The sequence below is a fragment of the Sinocyclocheilus rhinocerous genome, unplaced genomic scaffold, assembly GCF_001515625.1.
Source record: "Sinocyclocheilus rhinocerous isolate Xijiao unplaced genomic scaffold, SAMN03320098_v1.1 scaffold2743, whole genome shotgun sequence".
NCBI lineage: Eukaryota > Metazoa > Chordata > Actinopteri > Cypriniformes > Cyprinidae > Sinocyclocheilus > Sinocyclocheilus rhinocerous.
This window is the reverse complement of record NW_015663513.1, coordinates 14466-41204: the sequence shown is the minus strand read 5'-3', so window position 1 is coordinate 41204 and position 26739 is coordinate 14466. Positions and strand designations below refer to the sequence as shown.

General features: G+C 36.4%; 1 protein-coding gene across 4 annotated transcripts in view; it reads right to left on the bottom strand.

The window, feature by feature from the left end:
- scaf8 (SR-related CTD-associated factor 8) overlaps positions 1-26129 on the bottom strand; it is a 48818-nt gene extending 22689 nt beyond the window's left edge. For 2 of the 4 annotated variants that reach the window (XM_016539302.1, XM_016539305.1), the window contains exons 1-2: positions 25909-26129; positions 23736-23819 (exon numbers count right to left, since the gene is read on the bottom strand). In XM_016539302.1, coding sequence (XP_016394788.1) covers positions 23736-23819; positions 25909-25938 — 114 coding nt within the window. In that variant the 5' untranslated portion in view covers positions 25939-26129. Of the gene's footprint in view, positions 1-14399; positions 14495-23735; positions 23820-25908 lie in introns of those variants that run through there. The other 2 variants (XM_016539303.1, XM_016539304.1) reach the window with 2 other exon arrangements.
- Positions 26130-26739: the final 610 nt, after the last annotated feature.

Sequence of the window (26739 nt, the reverse complement as noted above, 5' to 3'; positions counted from 1 at the left end):
GACCAATATTGAAAAGACCTCATTTGGACATCACTGATTTATCAAATTTTAGATCGATTTCTAATTGACCTTTTATAGCTAAGATTGTAGAGAAAAAAGTGCTACTGCAATTACAGAGCTTCCTTGATGCAAATATTATCCGTGATAAATTTCAGTCCGGTTTTAGGACGAACCACAGTAAGAGTTTTGAATGACATTCTGCTATCTGTTGACTCCGGAGACTCAGTCATTTTAATGCTCTTAGACTTGAGTGCAGCATTTGATACTGTTGATCATGCCATTCTATTGTCACATCTTGAACATTATGTGGGCATCTATGGAAGTGCCCTCAGTTGGGTTAAATCTTTTCTTACTGACAGGCAGGCGCGGCTCGTCTATATGGGCCAAAATATTCATCCAAAACTTAGACCTCTATATAAACTGAATCAATAATAAATTGTAAATGTGTTCAGCATTCTGCAACAAATATTTTTGGGATTTTCTAGACTATTTTAAGTCATAAAGTAAGCAGTATATATTAAAATCTAGCCATGCTAGAGCATGGCTTTAGCAGGCATGTATGATACTAAGCAGGGCAGATGGTGCCTGAGACCACCCGAGCTCAACAGCGCCCCACAATTTTGCAACGTAAATCTGTGGTGAAAAGGGGAAGCGCAGCACGCTCTAATTGAGAGCCATTGGGGCATATTTGAGACTGGCTTCTACACCAGATTTCTAACGGGAGTCCGCAAACACCAACATATTACTCCTATTTTAATGGCTCTAAATTGGTTGCCGGTACGTCATAGAGTTGATTTAAAAATATTGATGTTTGTTTTTATATCTCTAAATGGTCTTGCACCCTCGTACCTGTCTGAACTTTTGAATCTGAACACATCAGGCAGGTGTCTACGGTCCGCAAACAATTACTCTGTAACGCAGCCTCGAACATGACTGAAGTTAAGAGGGGATTGTACATTTGCCGTTGTTGGACCTAGGCTCTGGAACAGACTTCCTTTTTATCTGAGATCCCTGTCTTCTGTACATGAGTTTAAATCAAAGTTAAAGTCTTATCTTCTGGCCCGAGCTTTTAGCAATTCTTAATTATGTTTTATTTTTTACGTCTATTCCTTTCTTTCTTTTTTATCGGTATCTTAGTTTTATTACTCTGTAAAGCACAGTGGTCAACTCCTGTTGTGTTTATTTGTGCTATATAAATAAATGAAATGAATACAGAGATTAATTAATTACAAATTGTTCCGAATTTTGAATGCATTTTAAGAATACTTTTCCCATCAGCTGGTCACAATGCACAACACCGCTGTATGCTGCGTCACAGACGCATGCGCTCTCATGTAAACAAGCACGGATGAGAAGCTCATGGCGTGAGACGCTCTGAATGAAAGCACACATTCACTCTCTGTCAGCAGATGGTGCTAAACAGCAAAAATGCAGCCGTTACCCCGGAAACAAAGCAGCTACTTTCTGTTTCTGAAACGTGTTTAAGGCCCCGTCCACACGGAGACGCGTTTAGCTGTATACGCATACATTTTGTATCGTATAGGCATTTCGTCCACACGGATCCGGCATTTTGGGAGAGTGAAACCGTTATTTTTTTAAACCGGGTCCCAGAGTGGATAAATCTGAAAACGCCGCCCTTGCGTTTTCGTGTGGACAGCGAATCCGTATATTTTCTGAAAGATGACATCATCAGCCCACGTCTCGCCCCTAGTCCCTCGTCTCATGACACCGCTACGTCACGTAACAGCAACAAAAACATGAACAAACACGGAACGATTGTCTTTTTATTAACTAACATTAACACAGATTAATAAATGTATTGTTCCATGTTAGTTTGTATACCGCACGCAAGATTTATGTGCATAGTCCAAGTCTTCTCCGTTTTTAGTGCATCTCTGTGGCAGAATTACAGCGCCACATACTGGTCTGGCATGTATACTACATCGTTTTGTGTCGGTTTTGTGGTTTCGATATTTGTTGAGACGAGGGAGAAAAAAAAAAGATCGGATAGGGAAAGCTCTGGCTTCGTGTGGACGTAGCCTAAGTGATTCGCTATGGTGTTCATCACAGCACCAAAAACTTAAATATTTAGACTTGACTTAGGCTATTTATTTAAAAACTTTTTTACATTTTAACCTGGACTACAACATGCCCTAGATATTGTTTGAAAGTGTTTTGATTCTTTATTGTTCAGTTGTTATTGTTACACTTTACATTAGGGCTTCATTAATTGACATTAGTTAATTCATTAGTTAACAAACTGCCAATGAAAAATTCTTCTAAACATTCATTAATCTTAGGTAATTCTAGGACTGGGCGATATGGTCAAAAATGTATCACAATATATATATTTTTTCATATCAGTCGATTTCGATAATTATCACTATAAATGTAAAATTTGTATTTCTTTCAAGTTTAAAGGCAGATTTTTGCTCCAATGTGAAAGTTGTAAAAACCAGATGGGTAATTGTGGTTTTAAACTGTTCTTTATGGTCAGAACATGACAAACACTTTGTTTTTGAATTCTTTACACTTTTCCAGTAATTTTTCCTTCAAATAAATATTTTAAAAGAAAAAAAAATATTTCTTAGTTCTGCATGTTCTAGTAATGAGTAATATTGTTTCAAATCAAGAAAGAAGTTTGTGTTGCCTGATAATATTAATAATAGGCCTATAAAATTTTTTTGTCTCTTAGAAATACACATTTGATAGTAGCTTGAGTTAGGATGCAGATGTAGATTTATGTTCATTATCAAAATCAGTAATATCTGTAAAAATTGTAGCAATCTCATTTTATATATGGTGAAATTGAATTATTCTGACTGTTTGAGGTGGGGTTTTTTTAACCATTGGTCTTCCATAGTAGCATACATTTAGATAATGACAATCACAGTTAAAACCACAAATATAGCACCTCAATACCATGGTAAAAATGTAATATGGCTTGTAGGTATTTATGAAAAACAGTAGTCTAAATACATTTATAAATGCATAAACGCTATGACTTAATCACAAAAAATACTGTGCTTCGAATATTCGTCGAATTTCAAATAAAAATCCACATTCGAATGCAAAAACATTGCATTCGAATTTTAGGTGTGCGTTAAGGTGTTTTCAAGCAGAAGACGGCACACGAGATGCGATGACGATGTAAGTGTCATTACATTTTAATGTTTTTGTTAGCCTATCCAGTTGAAGCCACTAGATGCGGCGCTGCTGCGTTGTTGATTACAAATATTGCGGGAAAAGAGAACATCAATGCGGAGAACATCTTGTTTACGTCAAAACTGAAACTAAACCGTTCACGCAGAACGCATATTTCGCACATCTATCACCGTTACACTCGCGTCTCGCACAAGAGAACCGCATGTTTAGAAAGCCATGTAAAATTAATGCAAGTTCAACTTTGAAAAAACATATCTCGAGACTTAATGGCGGGTTTTTTTCCCTATCCCACTGCAACTCATGTCTTTAAACGAAAAATGTACTGTGTGATTGGCTTTCGGCCTTTTGTATTAAACTATGAATGCATACATGATGCTGTTTTGTTTATAGTTGTTTAAGCAACTGAATTAATTATAATTGGTTTATAATCATTATTTTAAACATTATGCACTTTTTCACAGATAGTCATATTATCTTATGCTCGATGCGCCCTCTTGTGGCTTCAGGAGAAAAGCCAAAAGCTTTTCTTTACCCTAACTGAAATTATGCATTTTAAATTCGAATATAATTCAAATTTTGATCATATTTAAGCACAAAATTCGAATTTAGTTTTTCAGCCATTTTGACAGCCCTACAGCGCAACTGCGCTTACGGCATCTGAAAAATAGCGGAGGACACATAGTGAGCTGCTTTGGAAAAGTGCACAATGCAGTTTGTCCTAAACATTAGACATGCTTTATATCAAGGGCTTTAAAATAATTCGTAAGATAGAGTTAACACATACAGTTTAAAGCGGCTTGCCCCGTCAGATGCTCAGATACATGTGCTGCTGAAAGACAGGCTACTTGTGCTGTTTAACGTGTTTGAGATGTAAGTTATGCACTGAGGAAAACAGCAGATTTCACAGGTATATTCTTCATCTGTAAAAGTTTAGTATTTTTTTAGTTTAGAGAATTTAACTTCTGCTTTAAGGAGCATAATTTTTTGTTTTTAGATTGTAATGTTACAATGTTAGAATGTAATGTGATTTTAATCCTTTTTTTGCACATAGGCTATTATAGCTAATAGTAACATTCACTATACTTGTTTTAATAGCCTTTAATATGAACACTGTTTCATTAGACAACAAGGGCAGGATGTAAAATAACATTTTTCAAAATAAATACAGATTTTGTTTCCATCCAAACTGAAAAAGGTAGAAAATACCGAGATATATACTTTATATTGCGGGGGGGGGTTTTGTGGCTATATCGCCCAGCCCTACATCTTATCTGCACTTTGCTTAAGGAGGATGAGAGAATTTGCACATTTGGATTCAGAATTCAGCCAGTGAGCGCACACATAGAACTCAAATAAAAAACTAAACAAACACCTCTGATTGGACAATGCATTCATAAGCTCAATAGAAACTTGTATGATTGGTTATAATGCTCAATGCTCTAAATCGTGTGTAAAAAAAATCTGATACAAGGTGATCAAATATAGTGAATGTAATGCCACAATTTATACTTTTCAGTTAATTCACATTTCATTTTATTCGTGACAGGCATAACAGATCTAGCTTAATTGTGCAGGGGCATCTTTTGCCTTCTTATAGGGCTGGACGATATGGCCTAAATTTATATCACGGTATATTTCTTAATTTTGGTCAATACGATATAATTCCGATATCGAGATGAAAAACTGTGTATAAAAAAATAAAAAATAAAAATAAAAAAAGCCTCAGAAAACCTGCCAAAAACTCCCACAACAGATGTCTGTACATACAAACTTTTGAAAAATGAATTTGCCAAGTCTCTGAAACCTCCTCCTATAAAACTACACTACCAGTCAAGTTTTTGAACAGTAAGATTGTTAAAGTTTTTTTAAAGAAGTCTCTTCTGCTCACCAAGCCTGTATTTATTTGATCCAAAATACAGCAAAAACAGTAACATTTTTAAATATTGTCTATTCGAATAGATTTTAAAAAGGAATTTATTCCTGTGATTTCAAAGCTACATTTTTAACATCATTACTCCAGTCAAATGATCCTTTAGAAATCATTCTAATATTCTGGTTTGCTGCTCAAATAAAAAATATAAATTCAAATATTTATACAACACAGACTGTTTCAAAGCACCTACACAGTAATAAACAGGAAAATAACCTATGCAAACTTCAAGTATGAAAATGTTTTGATTAACTGACAATTAAAAAAGACATGTCTCCTTGAATCCTCAATCTTTTGCAGAAGACAAATGCACACCAAACAAGCAGGCTGAGATCCACCTTTTCACTCAAGTGCAGTTCAACTTATCTATGAATGTCACACAGACCAAAGACCTTCAAACAAACTAAAGCAGCTTAGGATGTTTGCTAAAGGTACCCCTGCTGAGGTATTGGCCCACTTTGGACATTTAAAACAAAAACATTACTCAGGAGACAATGCATTCTTATATCCTAAACAGTGTTTAAAACAGATACCCAATACTCTAAACCGCCCCAATATCTTAAACAGTGTCTTCCCAGAGTGTTTTATTGCACTGATGAGCGTTAGCCCGCAAAACTGTTTGTCTGAGGCTATGCTTTTTTTTTTTTACTCTAGTTTAGTAAACTTATATACAGAGTAATATAAAGTATATGTACAGCCAGCTTACTTCTTTCAATGGTTTAGCTATACATTGGTTTACATGTTTTTTTGTTTTATATATGTTGATTCCTTTGATTAACTGACAATTAAAAAAGACATGTCTCCTTGAATCCTCAATCTTTTGCAGAAGACAAATGCACACCAAACAAGCAGGCTGAGATCCACCTTTTCACTCGAGTGCAGTTCAACTTATCTATGAATGTCACACAGACCAAAGACCTCCAAACAAACTGAAGCAGCTTAGGATGTTTGCTAAAGGTACCCCCCTGCTGAGGTATTGGCCCACTTTGGACATTTAAAACAAAAACATTACTCAGTAGACAATGCATTCTTATATCCTAAACTGTGTTTTTTTTTTAAACTTAAAGTGACAGCACCCGTTGACTTGCATATTATGCTACCAAGAACCATGGGTTTAGCTAAAAATCATCTTTAGTATTCTGCTGAAGAAAGTAAGTCACCTATATCTTTTGTAAACAGCAATTTTTCATTTTTGGTTGAATTATTCCTTTAACTAGGCCTTGGCGATAAAATGGTCTCAGTATTTATCGACGGTACACCTTTATCAATAAAGATAGAAAAAAGGTTCGATATAGCGCACGATATAGGCACTACACATGAACGCATGCTGAAATGAGTGCTGTGCCTGCCTGTGATGAGGAGATTGTGAATAAAAAAAAATGAATATTAGTCGAATTTAAAATAAATTGCATTTGAATGCAAAAACGGTGCAATCAAATTTTAGGTGTGCATCAGCGAGCCTTAACAGTGGTGCACGAGATGCAGTGATGATAATGTAAGTGTCGTTGTTGCATTTTAATGTTTTGTTAGTCTATCCAGTTGAAACCCACGAGATGTGCCGCTGCTGCATTATTCATTCAAAATATTAGAGAAATATAGAAGCTTAACGCAGAGAAGATTTTGATTAGCTTAAAACCGAAACAAAGCCATTCACATGGAACACATATTCTGCACATTTTTTTAGACAGACAACTATGACTGCTGCAATCGCGTCTCACACAAGATGTATAGAAAGCACGCAAAGTTAAGAGGTTAACCTTTTAGAATACATGTCGCAAAATTGTGGAGATTTATTCCATTGTACTGCATCTCATATGTTTTTAAATGCAATATGTATTATTGGCGCTTCAGCTTTTTGTATTAAGCTCTGCATAAATACAAGATGCTTTTTTTGTTCATAATTGTTTATGCAATTTACGAAATTATATTTGATTTATATATGTAATTTAGACATTATGCACGTTTTTATAGACAGTTGTTATTTCATTGCATTGACAATTTAAATGCGCTACATAATTTTGCTCATTGCGCCCTCCTGTGGCCCCGGGAGACAAGCCAAAAGATTCCTTAATACTTATTTAAACTAAAACTTAAGGAGATATTTGTAAATTAATTGTTGTTTGTCTTAATAAATTAATTATTCATAATTGTTTATGCAATTTACGAAATTATATTTGATTTATATATGTAATTTAGACATTATGCACGTTTTTATAGACAGTTGTTATTTCATTGCATTGACAATTTAAATGCGCTACATAATTTTGCTCATTGCGCCCTCCTGTGGCCCCGGGAGACAAGCCAAAATATTCCTTAAGACTTATTTAAACTAAAACTTAAGGAGATATTTGTAAATTAATTGTTGTTCGTCTTAATAAATTAATTAAATTAAAAACACAGTGGTTAAACTTAAACATTTTTATATTGCTCTTTTATATTAACTTCTGCATAAATACAAGATGCTTTTTTTGTTCATAATTGTTTATGCAATTTACGAAATTATATTTGATTTATATATGTAATTTAGACATTATGCACGTTTTTATAGACAGTTGTTATTTCATTGCATTGACAATTTAAATGCGCTACATAATTTTGCTCATTGCGCCCTCCTGTGGCCCCGGGAGACAAGCCAAAAGATTCCTTAATACTTATTTAACTAAAACTTAAGGAGATATTTGTAAATTAATTGTTGTTTGTCTTAATAAATTAATTAAATTAAAAACACAGTGGTTAAACAAACATTTTTATATTGCTCTTTTATATGAACTTTATTTTCAAAAAAAGGTTATTAAGAAAAAAAGAAAAAAAAAGTCAACAATTATCACCTAATGATATGAAACAATGTTGATACATTTTTTTTTTTTTTTTAGCTTATATCGCCCGGCCCTACCTTTAACAATGATTAACTTTTGTCGGCGCCGACAGCCTTGTGGGCAGCGGGTCGACATACAGCGTGTCCCGAGTTCGAAACCCGACACAATGACCTTTCCCGATCCCGCCCCTTATCTCTTTCCCACTTTGTTTCCTGACAGCTTTGATCTGTCCTATCATAATGAAGGCAAAAATGCCTAAAACCCCCAATGATTAACTTTTAAATACGGAGTGAGGATCACGTCACATCACAAGTTCAAAGGAGAATCTTACATTTAAGCATTTTGTTGATAATGACTAGACAGTTTTTGTGTAACAAAAGGATATTTCAGCCATTTATTTTGTTGATTATCTCTTAGGCCCAATCCTACCCCTTAGCCCTTCCCCTTTACCCTACCCCTCTGAAGGGGTAGGGGTGTCTCGATTCTCTTTTGGTTGGAGGGGTAGGGGTAGGGGAAGGGCCAGATAGCCCTTCAAACGAAGATTTTTCGGGACCACACTTCAAACGAAGGGGTATGAATTATCTCAGCGTAAACCGGCTTCAGCGGCAACATGGCTGCACGTCATATCATTACTGCATGCACGATAGTGCCACAACATATGTTCATGTCTGATCAGGGCGATAACCACCATAGACATTGAGGGGGGCTAGCCCCCCCAATAATTATAAATCGCTAAACCCTTTTCTCAAATATCGCCAATTCGAGAGAGAGAGAGAGAGAGAGATGAAAGTTGCGTGTATGCGCGTCTGATCAAGGATCCAGATGGAAATGACCATTTTATAAACACTGACTAGTCAATGGTTTGTCTGAATGACTAGCCAGTGTTAAAGAAACCGTTTTTAAGAAAAAGTAGTTTGGCACAACCCTAAGCCAAACAGTCCACTGACCCAAGTACAAGGTGATATTTAAATAGTCACAGAACAGTGACTAACAAATGACAAAAGATAAACATTTTCTAGTTCATCAGGACATGGTGGTTTTGATGGGCTCTTGTGGGACATGTTCTCTAATTCCAGTGAACAAATCTTAGATTCCTGAAAAAAACCATGACAGTGTCCCAAAAGTGTCCCATAACAGATAAGTGGTCATAACTTGTCAGTTGCAAAAAGGTAGATCAAAGGTCTAAATTGAATCTGAAAAGTAAGCCTAATTATCCTTCGGCTTACTGCTAGTTGGCCAAACTAGTTCCTAAGAGACAGTCTTGACATGGTGACTATGTCTATGCATCTGGCCCTATATTATTTTTGTGCATGCAATAATTGCAGTGAATATTACAATAACTGTATACCTGAATAAGAATTAATACAACAGAAGAGCCACAACATTAAACGGTTAGCTCACCCAAAAATGAATATTCAGCCATAATTTACTCACCTACATTTAATTCCCAATCATTAAAACTTTTGTTCATCCTTGAAACACAAATGTAGAACATTTTAATGAAACCTAAGATTTGTCCCTCAATTAAAAGTCCATTCCACCTAAATGTAAATAAAAGATTGTAAGAAAAATCCAAATGAATCCATAGAGCAGTTTAATCCAAGATATGATCACTTTATATCAATGTTTATGTGAACAAAGGCCTAAGTGAAAGGTTTTTATCATATAATGTGCTTGTGTATCTTCAGAAGACTTGAATTAAACTGCTTGATTCATATGGATTCTGTTTATGATCTCTGTGAACTTTTTAAGCACCAATGTTTTGCTGGACTTTCAATAGCAGTACAGAAATAATAATAATAATAATAATAATAAGTTTAATTTATATAGTGCCTTTCCCAAGCTCAAGGACACTGCACAATGACAGAAGCAAATACATTCCTACATACACGAAATCTCTCAGGTTTCATTAAAAATACATTCATTTGTGTTTCAAAAATAAACACATTCGACTACCATAAAACACACTTTCAATAAAAGAAAAAAAATCCTATGCAGTGATGAAGTGTTCCGTGTTGACAAATCTTTTGTTGTTGTTCGCTAATGTTCGATTTGTGACATAACGACTAATTTGAACCGATTCATTTTAAAGAATGTTTAAAACAACTGATCTGTCCAACACTGAACTCACAAGACGTCACGGTCTGAATCAGTGTATAACAATAACAAATCATTTACTCAGAACAGCTCAGAAATTAGATCATTAGTGTGATTTAGCCTTAAAGGGGTCCTATTATGCTTTTTCACTTTTTTAATTTTAGTCAGTGTGTAGTGTGTATGTTTGGGCATAAAAAAGATCTAGAAAGTTACAAATCTCAAAGTCCACTCCAAAGGGAGATATTTCGTTTTTAAAAAATCCCTTTTCAAGAACTACAACGAACGGCTCGTTTGGACTACAGCGTTGGTTTCCGGGCTTTGTGATAACACAAAGCGGCTCATTTGAATATCATTAAAAATAATTCCCGCCTACAGAAAACACCGGCCCTCCAGGACCGAGCTTGGACAGCCCTGGTCTAAGCTGTTCGCCAATCACAACACACTGGGACAGCGAACCAAACACAACGCATTTTGTTTTTCGGAAGGCGGACCTTCATCAAAGCCGGAACTAATCAAGCCGTTTGTGCCAGCCTGGGGAGAAAGGTATTTTAATCATGTAAATTATGTGAAAAATAATGCGTTTTTCGAACCACCAAGCATGAGAGCATGTTCTAGTACACCCCCAAAACAAAATCAAGACTTTGTAAAAGAGCATAATAGGACTCCTTTAAGATTTAACCTTAATAATAAAAGATTTAGCCTTCATAATCCACAGTAATTTCAGGTTATGTATATGACAATGTGTAGTAAATGACCTATAAAATCATTTAGTTTAGACTGCAGTGAGGTGAAACCAGCACAAAGCAATTTGTTAGCTAGCTGCTAATTTTATTTAGATGTATAGTAGAAAATGAGACCATTAGTTAAAATAAACTTTTTAATGTTCTTTCATGAATAAATATGATAAGCAAAAATCACAAATGGTTTCTTTGCATTTATTTTAGTTTTGGTCAGTATTGGGCTCACAGATCATGTGGGTAGGGTAGTTTTTACTGTGTGTGTGGATGACCATCAGCCACCACCGAAGACCCAGGAAAAACCCTGAATGAACAACCAATATCAAGCTCCTATTCTAATGACAACCACTAAATATCAACTGTAACTATAGTGTCAGTTGCAAAAGTAAATAGATTAAAGATAGTAACATCCATAACACCAGAATGTCTTATCATATCGAAGTATTCAAATTGCGAGTTCATCCATCAAATCTTAATTAAGAGATTCTCAAATGAACTAGGTGTGAAAGAGGTCTGCACTCCCGCGGGACCGAACCAGATTTCTTGCGACGCGGGATTAAATTTCCGAATAAAACTTAGTAGCGGTCGGTAACTCTGGTGTAATTGGAACGTGAGCAGGTGGTCTAACAATATCCCATTCCCGACGTCCTTTGTTATGCACGTGCTGCACCCATGGACCAGTGCTTTCTGCGTCATGCATGTTATTTGCGGGGTCTGTGCATACAGCAAAAAAATAAAGGTCTTCAGAGCAGGCTGTACTGGTGGTAAAGCTACCTGTGGTAAATATTCGGCCCTCAGACAGAACAGGCAGGTTGTCGATGAGTGATAGAGCAGAATAAGGATGGCAGATGTCGCAATTATGTATTTATTTTTTCTCTGCAACACTTTTGCTACTGTGTTGACAGCAACAAATTTTTTATCTTGACAAGACGAATAAAAAAGCAAATACAATTTTTGTTCAGACTACATTTTTATTTGTTATCTCTCTCTTTCAGTAGTGGAAATTTAAATGTGAGATTCTGGAAACGAGATCTAAATTTAGCGGGAACGGTCGGGTCGGGAAGTAAATTATTCTAAGTGGAAAGCGGGTGAACAAAGTGAATATATAGCGAAGTCCCCCGCAGACCTCTAGTGTGAAACTGTATTTAGCACTCCAACAGCACTGACAACAATATTCTACTGCTGTGTCAATGTGGCCCTTTTGAAAACAATGGAATATTTCACTCCACCCAAGTAGCACTTAAGACACTCTTTACAAGCCTTCGCAGAGATTTAAGAAGAAAATTTAACAACATACATCAGATTTTCTATCATATTTTGATTAAAAAATCAACATTTTTATTGTTCAGATATATAGTCCCATTGTTTCCCCACAGGATTTTGAGAGACTATGGTGGGTGGTCCTTGAAAGAAAATATGTGACCCTGGACCACAAAACCAGTCTTAAGTCACTGGGGTATATTTTTAGCAATACCCAAAAAAACATTGTATGGGTCAAAATTATCGATTTTTCTTTTATGCCAAAAATCATTAGGATATTAAGTAAAGATCATGTTCCATGAAGATATTTTGAAGGTATAAATCTCAATTTCGAAAAATTGACCGTTATGACTGGTTTTGTGGTCCAGGGTCACATATATCTCAAATTATTTTGAATGTCACAGACTTTTAGTCTTCTCTCTCATGTGTTTGTGTGTCTACTTCCACTCCCTAGACCCTGCAGACACACTGGATGTGCCAAGCTTTTCCCCTCTTATATGCTTTCATTTCTCCCAGCAGCTTTCATGGTGTCGAAAAGTAAGCCATTTTGTGCATACTGTGGCACTTCTTTAGGCTGGTGACACAGAGCAAAAAAAAAAAAAACTGCATGAATGAGAAAAGGCACAGGATGCTATTATGCACAAATAAGCCACAAAAAAACTCACAAAGTCCCGATGTGGACACAGACAGCTTCCACAGCATGCAATCCAGTAGACACAGTTTAAGTCTTAAGTAGAGCTGGGTATTGAGACAATTTCATGATTCAATTCGATTTCGGCTCACAAGCTTGTGATTCAATTGAATCTGATATAGATTAATTTGGATATATGCAATCAGGTACAGACAGTACTGTTCATGTCAATATTTTTTCCAAAGAAAAAAATATTTCACAACTAATGCTGTAAACTACAAAATAAACCCTATCAGTTGGCATATTACTATATTGAAGAGATATGTAAACAAACATTTAAACTGCACATAAAGCAGTTTTTAATGATAAAAAATGTTTCATGTTTTCATGATGAATTTATTCAAATATACCTACATTAAATACTGAAGAACCTGTTAAGTAAAAATATAACAACCATGTAATCTAGTGCATGTACGGAGTTAATTTTTCTAGTCAACTATCGAATTTTTGGACACTGAATGTCTTTTTCTGAGATAAATGTGACATAGTACTATATATTTTGATGTCTTTCCGTGGTTGAATCAATTAAAATCAATTAAAATTACAATTTTCAACCCAGCCCAAGAGTTTAGCAAATGTCAACAGTTGGGAAAGAAATCTGATGTGTATAACACATATTTCATAGTTGTGATACAATTGTGTGGCCTACAAAACCCTCTGTAGCACAAAAAAAAGAATGTACAGCTCTGAGTAACACTATAATATAATGCATATGCTCCTCAACTCAAGAGCAGAATACTGGTTTCTCCAGACTTGTTGTCAGTGGTCCATGATTTCCTTTTTTTTAATAATCTTTGTTAATCTTCAGTTTGTGTGTTCCAGGTAATTGTAGTGCAGAACTGTGCTACACAGACTATGACTAGTGATATAGGCCTAAATTATTGTCTAATAATGACTGACGAAGCATAACATAGCATGCTTCACTCGTCTTGCAAGATTACATTTTTCTAAAAACTTAGACCTATACACTAGTTAAAAAAAATAAAAAATTACTTAAAACAAGGCCAAATCACGAAAAAAAAAAAAACAACTCTAACATAGAACGGTTTAGTACTTGCTTAACACATGCCCTGACAATACTGGCTTCCAATATTAGACCGATACTGAAAATTAAATTCAGATGTTGAATCATTTAAATGCCAATACTGGCTGATAGAGAAAAATATATATTTTTAAATATATAAAAAAATATATATTTATAATATATAAATGAATATAATGCATAACAAACAGAACAAGTTTTTCACATATTACTTCAGAGGCATTCAAAAAGTAATAGTAAAAAATTGATGTTCAAGATGACAATCAACACATCTTCCTCAGAGACATGCCATGCTCACGAACTACATCTCTCACTTGGCTAAATGCAAACTAACAGCCTAAACGATCTAAAACTGAAGTGTAACATCCCCCAACAAACTCAAGTTAAAAGAACTTTCCAGGCAAACTTGTAACACAGAAGTTGTCAACACCATGAAGCGATACTAAGATTAACACCTGCGGGAATAAAACTAAGCACGGTCATTCAAAAGACTCTTCAAATGCAATCGGTCCACACTCGCAATTAATAAAAACTGTTGTGAAGCAGTGAACCCAGGGGACCATAAGGGCCCCCCTACACTTCTGCCTATATTAAAAGAGCGTTTTGAGTCATGTCTTATGCGGCTTCTTCCATCCTCCTTTTGAAACAGCCCATCTCCTACCTAAGCTGGTTAGGGGTTCCCTTATCTCTTTGAAACTCTCTCTCGCCCCATCCTCCTGCTTCACTTTCAGTGCTTTGGGGGAGCTGGGAGAGCTGCTGAGGGAAGGGGAAAGAGGTGTTATTCACAGAAAAACAAACAAGACATTAGGAGTTCAATATACCAAGTATGCAACAACGGCAACGTCGCAAAAACCCCAACAAGTGAGAGATAATCACGCAGTTAGAAAACTGATACACATGACCTGTATTCAGCTTTTGCCATGATTTATACACAGAATGAGTGAAAATCATAAAGAGGACATTGTAAATTAAAGTACTGGACCGGTCCATTGTATTTTGCATATTGCATTATCCAAATCAGTTACACTACTAGTCTTTTAGCGTTACATTACAAATCTGTTATCTGAACCGTTTCGAGCTGATGGTTTTTATTATTCATGCTTGCCTCCACTTGTCATATATCTCAAAGAAAAACCTTAAAACATTACTGAAGCACCAAACCACAGAAAAATATTTAGTTCTAGGTGTACCTCTGCCATTCCCACAGAAAAGAGAGAGAGAGAGATTTTGAAGCATTTGAAGACACCAGTGTTACCCTGTTTCTATCAGGCAATAAGGCACATTTTCAGGCTACGTTTACACGACAACGATGTAGTCAAAAACGGAAAAGTTTTTCCCTTGAGTTTTTAAAAAGTTTCACGTATATACGACAACATTTTCAAAACGATTCGCATTTACACATATCCGCGAAAATGGCCAAAAACGCTGTATTACGTATGCCGGGCCAGTAGTTGGCGCTGTCACCTTGTTAGTAAACAGTACCTGTAGGAAAGTGACGATTATATGTTGTATATGATGCGTCTCCACTGTTGGTTGTAATATTGGTGAAGTAAATCCACACTTTGCTGAAGAAGCGTTAGCAAACTCTTCAGCAGCAACAACAGTACCATGTACTCTGCCATTGTTGTGCATGTTTGTTCGCGCTTGCCTTTAAAATCGACACGTACTGCGCATGTCTACATACCTAACACGTACTACACACGCACATGACATCACCGCTTTCAAAGATTCCCGTATTGGGTGTTTACACAGAAACGATAACGGTGGCATTGTCAAAAACTTGCACTTTGAAACCTGTTTTCAAAAATATGCTTTTTTTTTTTAGTCCCATTTTTTTTTAGTCCCCAAAACGCCGTTGTCGTGTAAACAAACAGGCAAAACGCATAAAAAGTTTCCAGTTTTTGGCTGAAAAAAAGCCAAGACACACTGCTGTTTACACTAATGTTCTTTCTTTTTTTGGATTTAGTCTTAGTCCTGGATCAAACATCCTTAGGATGTTTATTACCTAAATATAATACATTGTATTATATTTAGTCAACCTCTTCTGAATATTTTTGGTCAAGCTTTAGTTGACTATAAAACTCTGTTTGACTCATTTTAGTCAATTAAAACTTGGTTAATTCAAAATTTTGTCAATTAAGAGTGACATTTAGTCATGCAGCATAATAGTTAAATTGATAATCAGACAAAACTCAAAAGTTTCAAAAACTAAAACACTGACATTTTGTAATATTATTTCTAATAATTCCAAATTAAATTCATATCCTTCTATTAACAACAACAAAAAAAGTCTTTGTATTGTGGCACAGAGGTTGCATAAGAGCATTCATTCAGCAACCTCAATCACAAACAACATAGCCAAGATTTATGTTTGGATTTATTACAGTTCATCACTGATAAGGTTCAATGGCAGATTTAGTCACAGCGAACAGCGCGAACCACCATGTGAAGGAACATGCCACTTTCATTTGAGCAAAATATCAGTGGAGATCACTAAACTCCAACTTACATGTCTGTCGATGTTTCAGGTCATCAGCACATTTTCTGTAGTCTAAGAGCACGTGCAAATAGTTGCTAGGTTGCAAAGAAAATGTGCCTATTTAAGGGGGATTTAAACTATTGATATCTGGCAAACTCTAGCATGAAAACTCGTGGAGGTCTGTATTTTTCCTCTTTTTTTATTGAAGAAAATATAGAGAAATTTAGGATACAGAGAGATTTTATTTTTTTTACTACATTTTATTCTTGCCTTTTTTCGTCAATGATATTGCACGTTGATATGGTCATAGTTAGTGTTTAATGATGTCAGGGTTGGAAAGTCATGGAAAAACGGTTGTCAACAAATATTTCTCATCATAGTTTTCATTAACGAAATACACTAGTTTAAACTTGGTATTAATCTCTTAAATATGACCCCATTTCATCAAGATCCTTCCCTCTTATTACATAACACCCTACATGACTTTTGCGGGAGGGCCAAGTGTTGCATGAATGGACACAAAGTTCTCAACCCAAAAGTCTCATTTGCACCTTCTTGTATCAGTTTTTCCTCTGTGACAATTGCAAAGTTGGTAAGTGTATGATGTCCCGCTGATCTGTTCAGATTGTAAAAGTCTTTTAGTATAATCCAGCCTTTAGTATTGCCCTATAGGGCTGTCGCAGCCTAGTTGTAATCTGATTTTCTAATCTGACTGGACAAGAGACTTTCCATTGATATTTCCACTTGTGCGCGTTCTAGACGGGCTGTCAGTCAGTTCAGTTACAGTGGGCCTGGAGGACAGACGCAAGTAATCACACGCGCTCAGTCGATCTCCCTCTCATTCACTGTCTGTTTAGGCTTGTTAAGTGCAAATCTAATGAAACACATTTTACGGAGGATGAGGGCTGTTTCCTGGGAGAGTAGCCTACTGACTCAGAGCCTGTAAGTACCCTCTGTACAAATCAGCATGGTACACATTATGTTATCATTACTAACTTGTTTAATATTCAGTCCACATGCATGAAGTGTAAAAGAAGGGCATAACCTTACGAAAAAAGAAAACACGCAAAAATCGCAGTGGCTGTTTAGGAGCCTCTGTACAAATCAGCATGGTACACATTATGTTATTACTAACTTGTTTAATATTCAGTCCACATGCATGAAGTGTAAAACGAGAAGGGCATAACCTTACGAAAAAAGAAAACACACAAAAATCGCAGTTGCTGCGGTTCTTGCATTCCTCTGCGGTTTGCTCGTCAATAGCGCGGTATTGCGGTTATCGCAACAGCCCTATTGCCCTAAATAAGCTACATGACATATTAACTAGGGATGTGCGCGACGACTAATTTGACTGTCGTTTAACAATGAATTCCGCTTGCCGCACACTTGCCTCGCGTTATCATTTCATTTTAGGCGGTCGTTAAAAAAGAAAAAAAAGAAGTGCATACACTCAACGTCAGCCAAACCATTTTTACTTACTCAGACCATGCGTTATTTGTTCAGTGAAATTATCAACGTGGTCTGGGGAAAGACGGGACCTGAGGCGATTAACGGTTGGGAACCACTGCTCTAAGCTAACGCCTACGTGCCTGTATTGAATATGATTACGCATCGCTCCAGTAGAGTTATTGTAAGACAATTTGACATTACACAGTTTACACAAACCTTTTGCGTTTCCTTCTAATTCAAAACAATCCCACACCTTGCTCGTCTTTCACATGGTCATTTTTGAACTCGCCGCAACTGACACGAAGAAAACGCATGTGAGGTCTGAGGTAAAAGTGTAGTTTCTGCCCAGATAAACTTTTAAAAATAATGTATTTTTTTCAAACGTTTTATTTTAACTTATTTAAAATGTTTTTAAATGCAATGTTAAAATGATGGTAATTTGAATGATAAAATCATGTTTTTGTTTTTCTTTTTTTTTTCTGTCGTGTAATCGACTATTGTTTTCAGTGTCGACTAGCAGGAGCTGTACCGTTTAGTCGACTAGTTGACTAGACCCGCACATCCCTAATATTAACATATATCGCCAAAAGACAAAACAACCTTGAAAATTTACCCTTGGTTCTTAATAGGGATGTAAATTTTTGCAAATTCAGTAACACTTTATCGGCCGCCACAACACATATTTGTCCCGCCAAAGCCTAATTTGATCAGTTAACGTAATGTAAATGATTGCTGCGCATGTTAACTGAGGGAGAGAAAGGGCAGAGAGCCCCTCCCCGTGCACTCTCTCTGTATAACTGTCTTTCCTCTCCCTCCCTCAAAATCAACTGACATGACGGTAAAAGGCCGGAAGACTGAATCCATGTTTCATGTGGCGCATTTGGAGATTTTTTCTTTTACTTTAATTAACGGCGGTGTAAATTGTGCTAAAAAAACATCTCCTTATCTTCTGACAACCGTTTCGCACATGCTGCTAACTTTTAATAAAAGAAAAATCATATGCAGTGATGAAGTATTTTCCATGTTGACAAATCTTTTGCAATGTCCTAACAACCGAGATTAGTGCACAATGCGTCCACATCCGCTAATGTCCGATTCACGACATAACGCCTCATTTGAACCGATTCATTTTAATAAACGGTTGAAACAACTGATCTGTCCAACACTGAACTCACAAGACGTCACTGTCTGAATCGGTGTAGAAGTAAATAATTTACTCAGAACACCTCAGAAAAGAGATTGCAAGTGTGATTTAGTCTCAATAAGATTTAACCTTAATAATAATGTAAGATTGAGCCTTCATAATCCACAGTAATTTTAAGCTATTTATATGACCATGTGTAGTAAATTACCTATAAAATAATTTAGTTTAGACTGGAGTGAGGGGAAACCAGCACAAAGCAATTTGTTAGCAAGCTGCTAATTTTATTCAGATGTAGCCTAAGGTAGAAAATTAGACTATTAGTTAAAATAATAAGCAAAAATAAACTGTTTCTTTGCATTTATTTCAGTTATGGTCAGGCTCGCAGATCATGGGGGTAGGGTACTTTTTACTTTGTTTGTGTGTGTGGATGGCCATCAGCCACCACCGAAGACCCGTTTTGACCCAGGAAAAACCCTGTTAGACATTACATGTAGTGTGTTACTGCAGTAACAACAATAAATTATGAATAAATAAACACAACTCTCTCTAAACTAAACACTAATCTTAACCCTATAGTAACTGCATGCCTTAAAATAAAGCATCATTAGCTGGTTAAAAAAATTAATTAACTGGTTAAAATGCATGTGCTGCTAAGACTGTGAGACTAAACAATTAAATAACATGCTATTTTCCATACAAAAAAAAAAAGTAAAAGTTCAGTTTTCAGTTACATATGTTCTAGAGATGCACCAATCTAATACTCAGTCTCTGCTCCGATTTTCTGCCGGATCGGGTATCCGTCAGACGAGACCAATCCAAATCCGATATTGTGCGTATACTATTCTGTGTTATTGTTAAGCCCCACGAAAGGCAAAAAACATAAACCACCATAACGTTCTCGTGCACTACATTCCAAGTGTTCTGAAGACGTTCCATAGTTTAATGTGAGGTACAGTTGAATATTTAAGTCGTTAAATTCAAGTTAACGTAAACTCTTCTCTCCGCTGCAGCTATCTGTCTTTCTCCATTCAGCATTCAAACTGCGCGTCGTGTTCGATTACGATAGTCAAGACGATGAAACTCTCTCGAAGAGCGCACAGTAACTGAAGTTTAAAACTGTTAAAAGAAAAGGCTCAAACTATTGCACAGATATAATATACTACGCATCAGTATCTCTTCTCTGTGTGCTTTAAACTCTTATGCGGAGCGCTGGGCGCTGTGACTTTGTGTTGCTTCAAGTGCATCATTCTGCGAACGGGATGCGCATAAGCGCTTTGTGCCGCTCTGTATTGAGCCTTTCGTATTTTAATACTTTTGCACAATGAAAGATTATTAATAGCCTTTCTAGTTCTGTCCTATCTATCATATTTACATTTATTCATTTAGCAGATGCTTTTATCCAAAGTGAATGTTGCTGCCTCCATTACTGTGCTATACATTTAAAGGGAAAGTCTTTTAATTTATATATAAATATATTTACTTGTTATTCATGAATGTATTTTACAACCATACAAAGATCAATGTAACATTTTACCAGATTTAGTCCTACACTCATTCACTTATATTTGTTCCCCACTAAATGTTATTTCCCTAAATGTTTAGATTTAAAAAAAATTGTGCACTCATGATTTTTCTAGAATAACTTTGCTGCTGATTTATCCACTAACCTAGTATATAATAGTATTTTTGTCATAGATTATATAATTTTTCATTTGTTATTTTTCTTTCAAATGAAGTTGTCTATATTTAGTAGATTGTGCATAACACACAAAAGAGAGATGATCAGGTCACCACACTGAGGTATAGAAATTCTACACTGATTAAAAAAATAAAATAAAATAAAATAACAGTGCTGGTATCGGCCGATACTCAGAATTTTTGGTATCGGATTGGATAGGTTCTGAAAAAATGGTACCGGTGCATCCCTAATATATTCCTTGAAAACAGCATCTCTGTTGCTTAAGGGTTTTTTTTTTTTTGGATGGGATAATTTGTTCTTAAATCATGGCCATTCTACACTTATTCTTATACCTTTTTTTCGGGATAATGTGCTATATATAAATACACTTTTTAATCTATATATTTTATATGTCATGTACATGGCTTTGTATATACTTGAGTGTTGTAACACGTACAAAAAAAGGATCTTTGGATTTCCCCCTTTCTTTAAAAGGAATACTTATTTTGTGGTTAATTTATATTATTATTTTTTATGAAAAACACACCAATAAAACAAAGACAAACTCATTTACATTAAACATAGAAAGTCTGCCAAATATGCTTTTCGCATCGACACTAAATCCTCTGCCAACACCTTGTCAGTCATCTGTCCTTACTGTACTCACATGATAAGTTTGTTTGTTTATTTTCTTCTTAATGCCATTCAAGCATCTATGGCTTTATTCATGGCAAGAACCAGTTACTCCATACACAAGTCTGTCTTACATGTTGGGGGGGACAATTTAGAATCTTCAATTCACCTAACCTGCATGTCTTTGGGCTGTGGGAAGAAACCGGAGGAAACCCACGCTGACACAGGGTGAACATACAAACTCCACACAGAAAGGCCTCCCGTCTCACATGATAAGTGAAATCTGACTCCTATATAAATTGTAGCATCCAAATGAACTAAATAGCTTTTATCTCTATAACCAACGGTGGGGGCAGTGGGAGAGTAATGTAATTGGTGTATGTTCGAACACAGACTACCCTACTGTCATTGTTTAACATTTCTAATAATTTATTAGACATAGCTGTTAAGCAAAGACAGTAAACTAATGAAGTCCAAGAATGTGAGCTCCAGTTTGTCTTTGCTAAAGCGCTGGCGTTCTGAGTGCTATCAAAATAAAAGTCCTGCTTTACACTTAAACAGTCAAGCAGAATAACTTATTGGCCAGTGCTGATAAATTGAAAAATGTCAAATCGGCTGATATATCAGCCGATAAGTCAGCTAATAAATATATAAATGTTTTTTGCAGTGATGCAGCACTGACCCTGCATAGAAATGCACATAACACTGGTTTATACGGTTTTATTTCACTTTCAAAAAAAAAAAAGAGACTATGACGAAAAGTAGGAAGAATGTTATTACCATCAAGGCCTAAAGTTTAGGATGGCTTAGGATAAAGTTTTCCAATTACCTAAGGACTTACAATTATCTAACAACAGAAATTCAAGTACATGACCTTGTACTGCTAAAGGCAGCAGAATAACTGCTATCAGCATGTCACGATGCGATAGGATTCCACTGACAAGCAATTTTATCTACTCACATTACGCAACAAAATTAATCACAAAACAAAGCCAATCAGAATAGTGTGTGGGTGGGCACATTCTCTCTGTTAGCACTCTGTTGTCTCACTCTCGATGAAACGTATAAGTGCATAATCAAATTGATGCAACTATTTCTCCGTCTGTTTATCTGAAGATGAGATAAACACAAAATACTTGCAGAAGACACAACAGAGAGCACCCACTTTATTCAAAAAGATAAGAGAAATACTGACACAGACTAAATTACATCACTCTTAAATTATCATCTTACATTACTGAAAGCATAACAACTGCTTGTCCATAGTTTTGAAGCAACAGGACAGTTTAAAAATCACATTATAACTGATAAAGCACATATTAAGTGTTAACTTATGAGGCAGAATATTCTGCAGGAACAGACATTAAAGTCCTCTAAAACCATGCCAGGAAGGCATTTAATTTTTTTATACCCCACTATATGTAATAAACTCAGTTACAGTTCACAAATATCATCATTATTGTGTTATGTGAAGAATGTCAACTGAATATGGTCATGTGGACATGAGCTAGGGAAAACACCTCGTAAGTGTATTAAAGGATCATGAAACCCCATGTTTCAGCACCGTTTAGTTCTCAACACAGGATTGAAAAACGCTACAAAAGTGGGCGTAGTAGTGGGTGGAGTGGAGGAGGAAGAGGGGAGTCTCATATATAATTTTTTTTTGAGGGGTGGGGAAAAAAATAGATTCACCTAACTATCGCGATTCTTTTTAAAACGATTAAAAAAATCAACTGGTTTATCTCAGAATGGATTTATATTTACTTATTTTACTTTTCCTAAGAGGTGGTGGGGAGACGTTACTGCTTTTATTCCAACAGAGGGCGAAATGTATAGGTGTGTTCGACTTGAAGCAGCACCGCGCAGACGATCGGTGTATGACATCAAAGTACCGCGAGAGCGATTCGAAAGCATGCGGAGCCGTCTGCTCTCTGTAGCTCTCGCGGTGCTTTGATGTCATACAACGATCGGTCTGCGCAGCACCACGGTGTTAGATAACATCGTATCCGTTTCAAGCCAGCGCGAGAAAGCAAAACCATGACGGAGGCAGAGGATCAAACCCCTTCGAGAATTCTTTCTGCACCTTCACGTTTTGAATCCCACACTATGGATTTTACACACTGCCGGGAAAACATGACTAAAACGGTATGCAAAGTAAATAACTATTTTATTTCAGAGAGTATTTTTCTACTCATTTTGTTGAACATTTGACTATTATATTCATGTGCAAGTTAGCTATCTTTAATAATTATAATTCATATCCATTCATTTTCATTTTAGGCAGAACTATAGCTAAGTCTTTTGGAAATTCACCAATAATGCCATTATTGGCTTGTGCACCGCTTGAGTCATAATTTAAAATGTGTTGGGGACAGGGTTGCAAAGGGGTGGAAGTGGATTTCCGGTAAATTTACGGAAGCTTTCCAAAAATCCCTGGAATATTCCAAAAAAATCCTGGAAAGAATATTTCTGAAATTTACTGGAAATTTTCCACTTTTTTGCAACCCTAGTTGGGGATAAATCTAAGACTACATCATAAATGGGAATTGATTAATAAGCTGAGGGACTCCATACAAACTGTTGTAATGTTATGTTACCTTGTTATTAAACTTACCTTTATAGCTTTAATTGCTGATTTTGTAATCTGGGTCATCTTTGCTTTGGAGATCGGTGGCTTGTATTCATTCAGTGAGTACAGCTGAAAAACATAAAACATTGCAATTTACATTCTTTATTATCAGTTTATACCAATGTGACCTGGATGCATTCATGTATTTACACTATATATACACACACTACTCAGTAGGCTAATTCATATTTTTAATAACAGACAACAAATAACAAAAAATACTGTAATACTTCAATCTTGTGCATTAAAATCTCATTGTCCTCTTTTAAGGCCGGGACACACCAAGCCGACTTCAAAGAACTAGCGGCGACGAAAGCTGATGGTGTTGTCTCCTCACATCGGACCAAAAAGCTGCGCTCGAACACACCGCACAGACTACAGCCGACGGCAAACTAACACGTGCGTTCTGCGCATGCGTGAGAGGAATTAACTGTCTATATCAGCATATATAAATAGTATATATTCGTCATTCAAAAGGAGAAACCGAAACAAAGATATACGAGATAAATACAGATATACGAAACGTAAACAAAGCAGCACTTGCTTACCATTTTGAATATCAGTAACGTTGATAACTTTGATCATTTTAAGTGGCTCATGTTGTTCTGAAAACATTTGCGTATTAGAATGATTGGGAAAGATCACGTAACATTTAAACAGCCTTCTGTTTGTACCGCCTTCAGTTACATGCTTGTTTTCATCACTTTCGCTTTAATTCTCGGCCACTGACTCGTTCGCTAAACTGAACATCCAATCAGAGCTCTCACTTGTGCCAACGGTCCCGACGCTGATTCAACATGTTGAATCGGGCAAACTGCCGCCGATGAGTGGAACACACCAAACAAACTAGCCCGACCGTCGCTCGCCGTCGGCCCGATGTTGGCCAACGGTCGACCGTTGGCTTGGTGTGTCCCGGCCTTTAGACAACAGTCTGCTTCAAGTCATTAAGATAATATGATATTAGGGCTGTGCAAAAAATCAAATGCGATTTTCATGCGTCACTGACAAGCTACACAAAATCGCGTTCATAATCGTCAATGAATCGCCTGCGATTTTGAATGTGATTTTGCGTAGCTTGTCAGTGAACTACAGCTCTGTGTAGTAAATGCCGCTCCATCTGAAAGCACGTGCTGGAGATTTACTACTAATCACAGAAGCGGCTTTACTGACGAGATGCGCATGAAAATCACATTAGATTTTTTGCACAGCCCTATATTATATACTTTTAATTAAGATAATTTTTTGCCATTTTCGCTACATGTATATAATTCACACTGCTTAACATAAAAATACACATAATAGCTCATTAAGTGTTTTTAATTCCAATTTCAAATGCAGATAGCCACAACGATGTGACAGAAGAAACATTTGGGTCCCTCAAAGAACCTTTTAGTAAGCAGTTCTTAAAAGAACCATGTTTAGAAAATTTTATTAACCTAAAGAACCTTTTTTTCTACTATAGAGAACCTTTTTGTGAAATGAAAAAGGTTCCATGAATGTTTTTCATAGAACTACTGATGCCAATAAAGATCAGTAGCACTTCTGATCGTCTGCTGCTAACTGTTAGCAATCCAGTTGCAAAAATCAAAAACAAAGGCCGTGTCTCATAGCCTATTAGGAGAACCTACAATATTTTAGGGCATCACATGCCTTTCCCGGGGCTGCAGCATTTTTGTGCTCATTCGAAACGCGCATGTGATGCCGAAAAACGCTGTTAACTAGGGCCTATGATGCCCTAACGTTGTCTAGGTACGTTAGGCAGCTCACCAAGCAGCACATGAAGCGGAAACATTAGCGTTTGTATTAACAGGACTTCATAAATTAGGGCTAATTATAACGAAGCAATAAAATACTATAGATAATTAAATACATACATATTACTTTTAGTTGCCAGACCAGTTTTTGTCAACATGCTGAGCACTGATGACGAACAAAAAAAGCCAAGCTAACTACAGTAATCTGGAGTATGAAGTATTTTATCTTTTAATGTTTAAAGTGCAACGCAAAGACTCAAACATACCTAACACACTTTTAAAGATTAAATTTTGTGATTTTGTAAGAAATATATGTCCTGCACCATGAAACCAGCTTGATGACAACAGCGGCCTACCCTCGACTTTATCGTGTCTACATTCATACAAATGAATATCATACAAACCTCGCTGTTAAACACCTTGACGGCCTCCATTGTGTGGATATGATACCGTTCTTTCAAACAGATCGAAAACGTTTAGCCTCTTCGTCCCTACAGCCGGCCTAACGCATTCATATCCTGGAGTTAGCGGTGGTCGAGATGGAGGAGGACGCTAATATGGCTGACAACGCGAAGACAAACACAGACCGAAGCATCGCTGAGTCGACTCCTCCAGAGAGATTCAAGATTCATTCGTTGGGGAAATGAACAATGCCCTGTGAATCATCTATCTCAGAGCCTTCTTCTTCTTCTTCTTCTTCTTAATGTTTAACGGCCTATCTTAGAGCCTGAGGTGCCCAAACTATTTAAAGGGGTCCTATTATGCATTTTCACTTTTTCAACTTTAGTTAGTCTGTAATGTTGCTGTTTGAGCGTAAAAAAGATCTGCAAAGTTACAAAGTTCAAAGTCCAATTCAAAAGGAGATATTTTATTTAACAGAAATCACTTTTCAAAAACTACAACGAACGACTCGTTTGGACTACAACGCACATTTTCCGGGATTTGTGATATCACAAATACCGACGAATGGGACGAGACCTGGTTGAGCTGCACTAGAGAAGGCAACGAGTGTTATCACTATGTCGGAGACACGCTAGCTTTCCCAAAGCAGACGAACTTAGAGTGGTTACAATCATCCGGGTTTAAATCGCGCTCAAATTAATTTGATTTTGACGCAATATTTACACTGAAGCTCGCAGACGGCTATGGTAAGGGGCATGACATTTCCCGACCAGGCACCGAGTGCTGCCAATCACAACACACACTGGCCCAGCTAACCAATCACAACACATTTC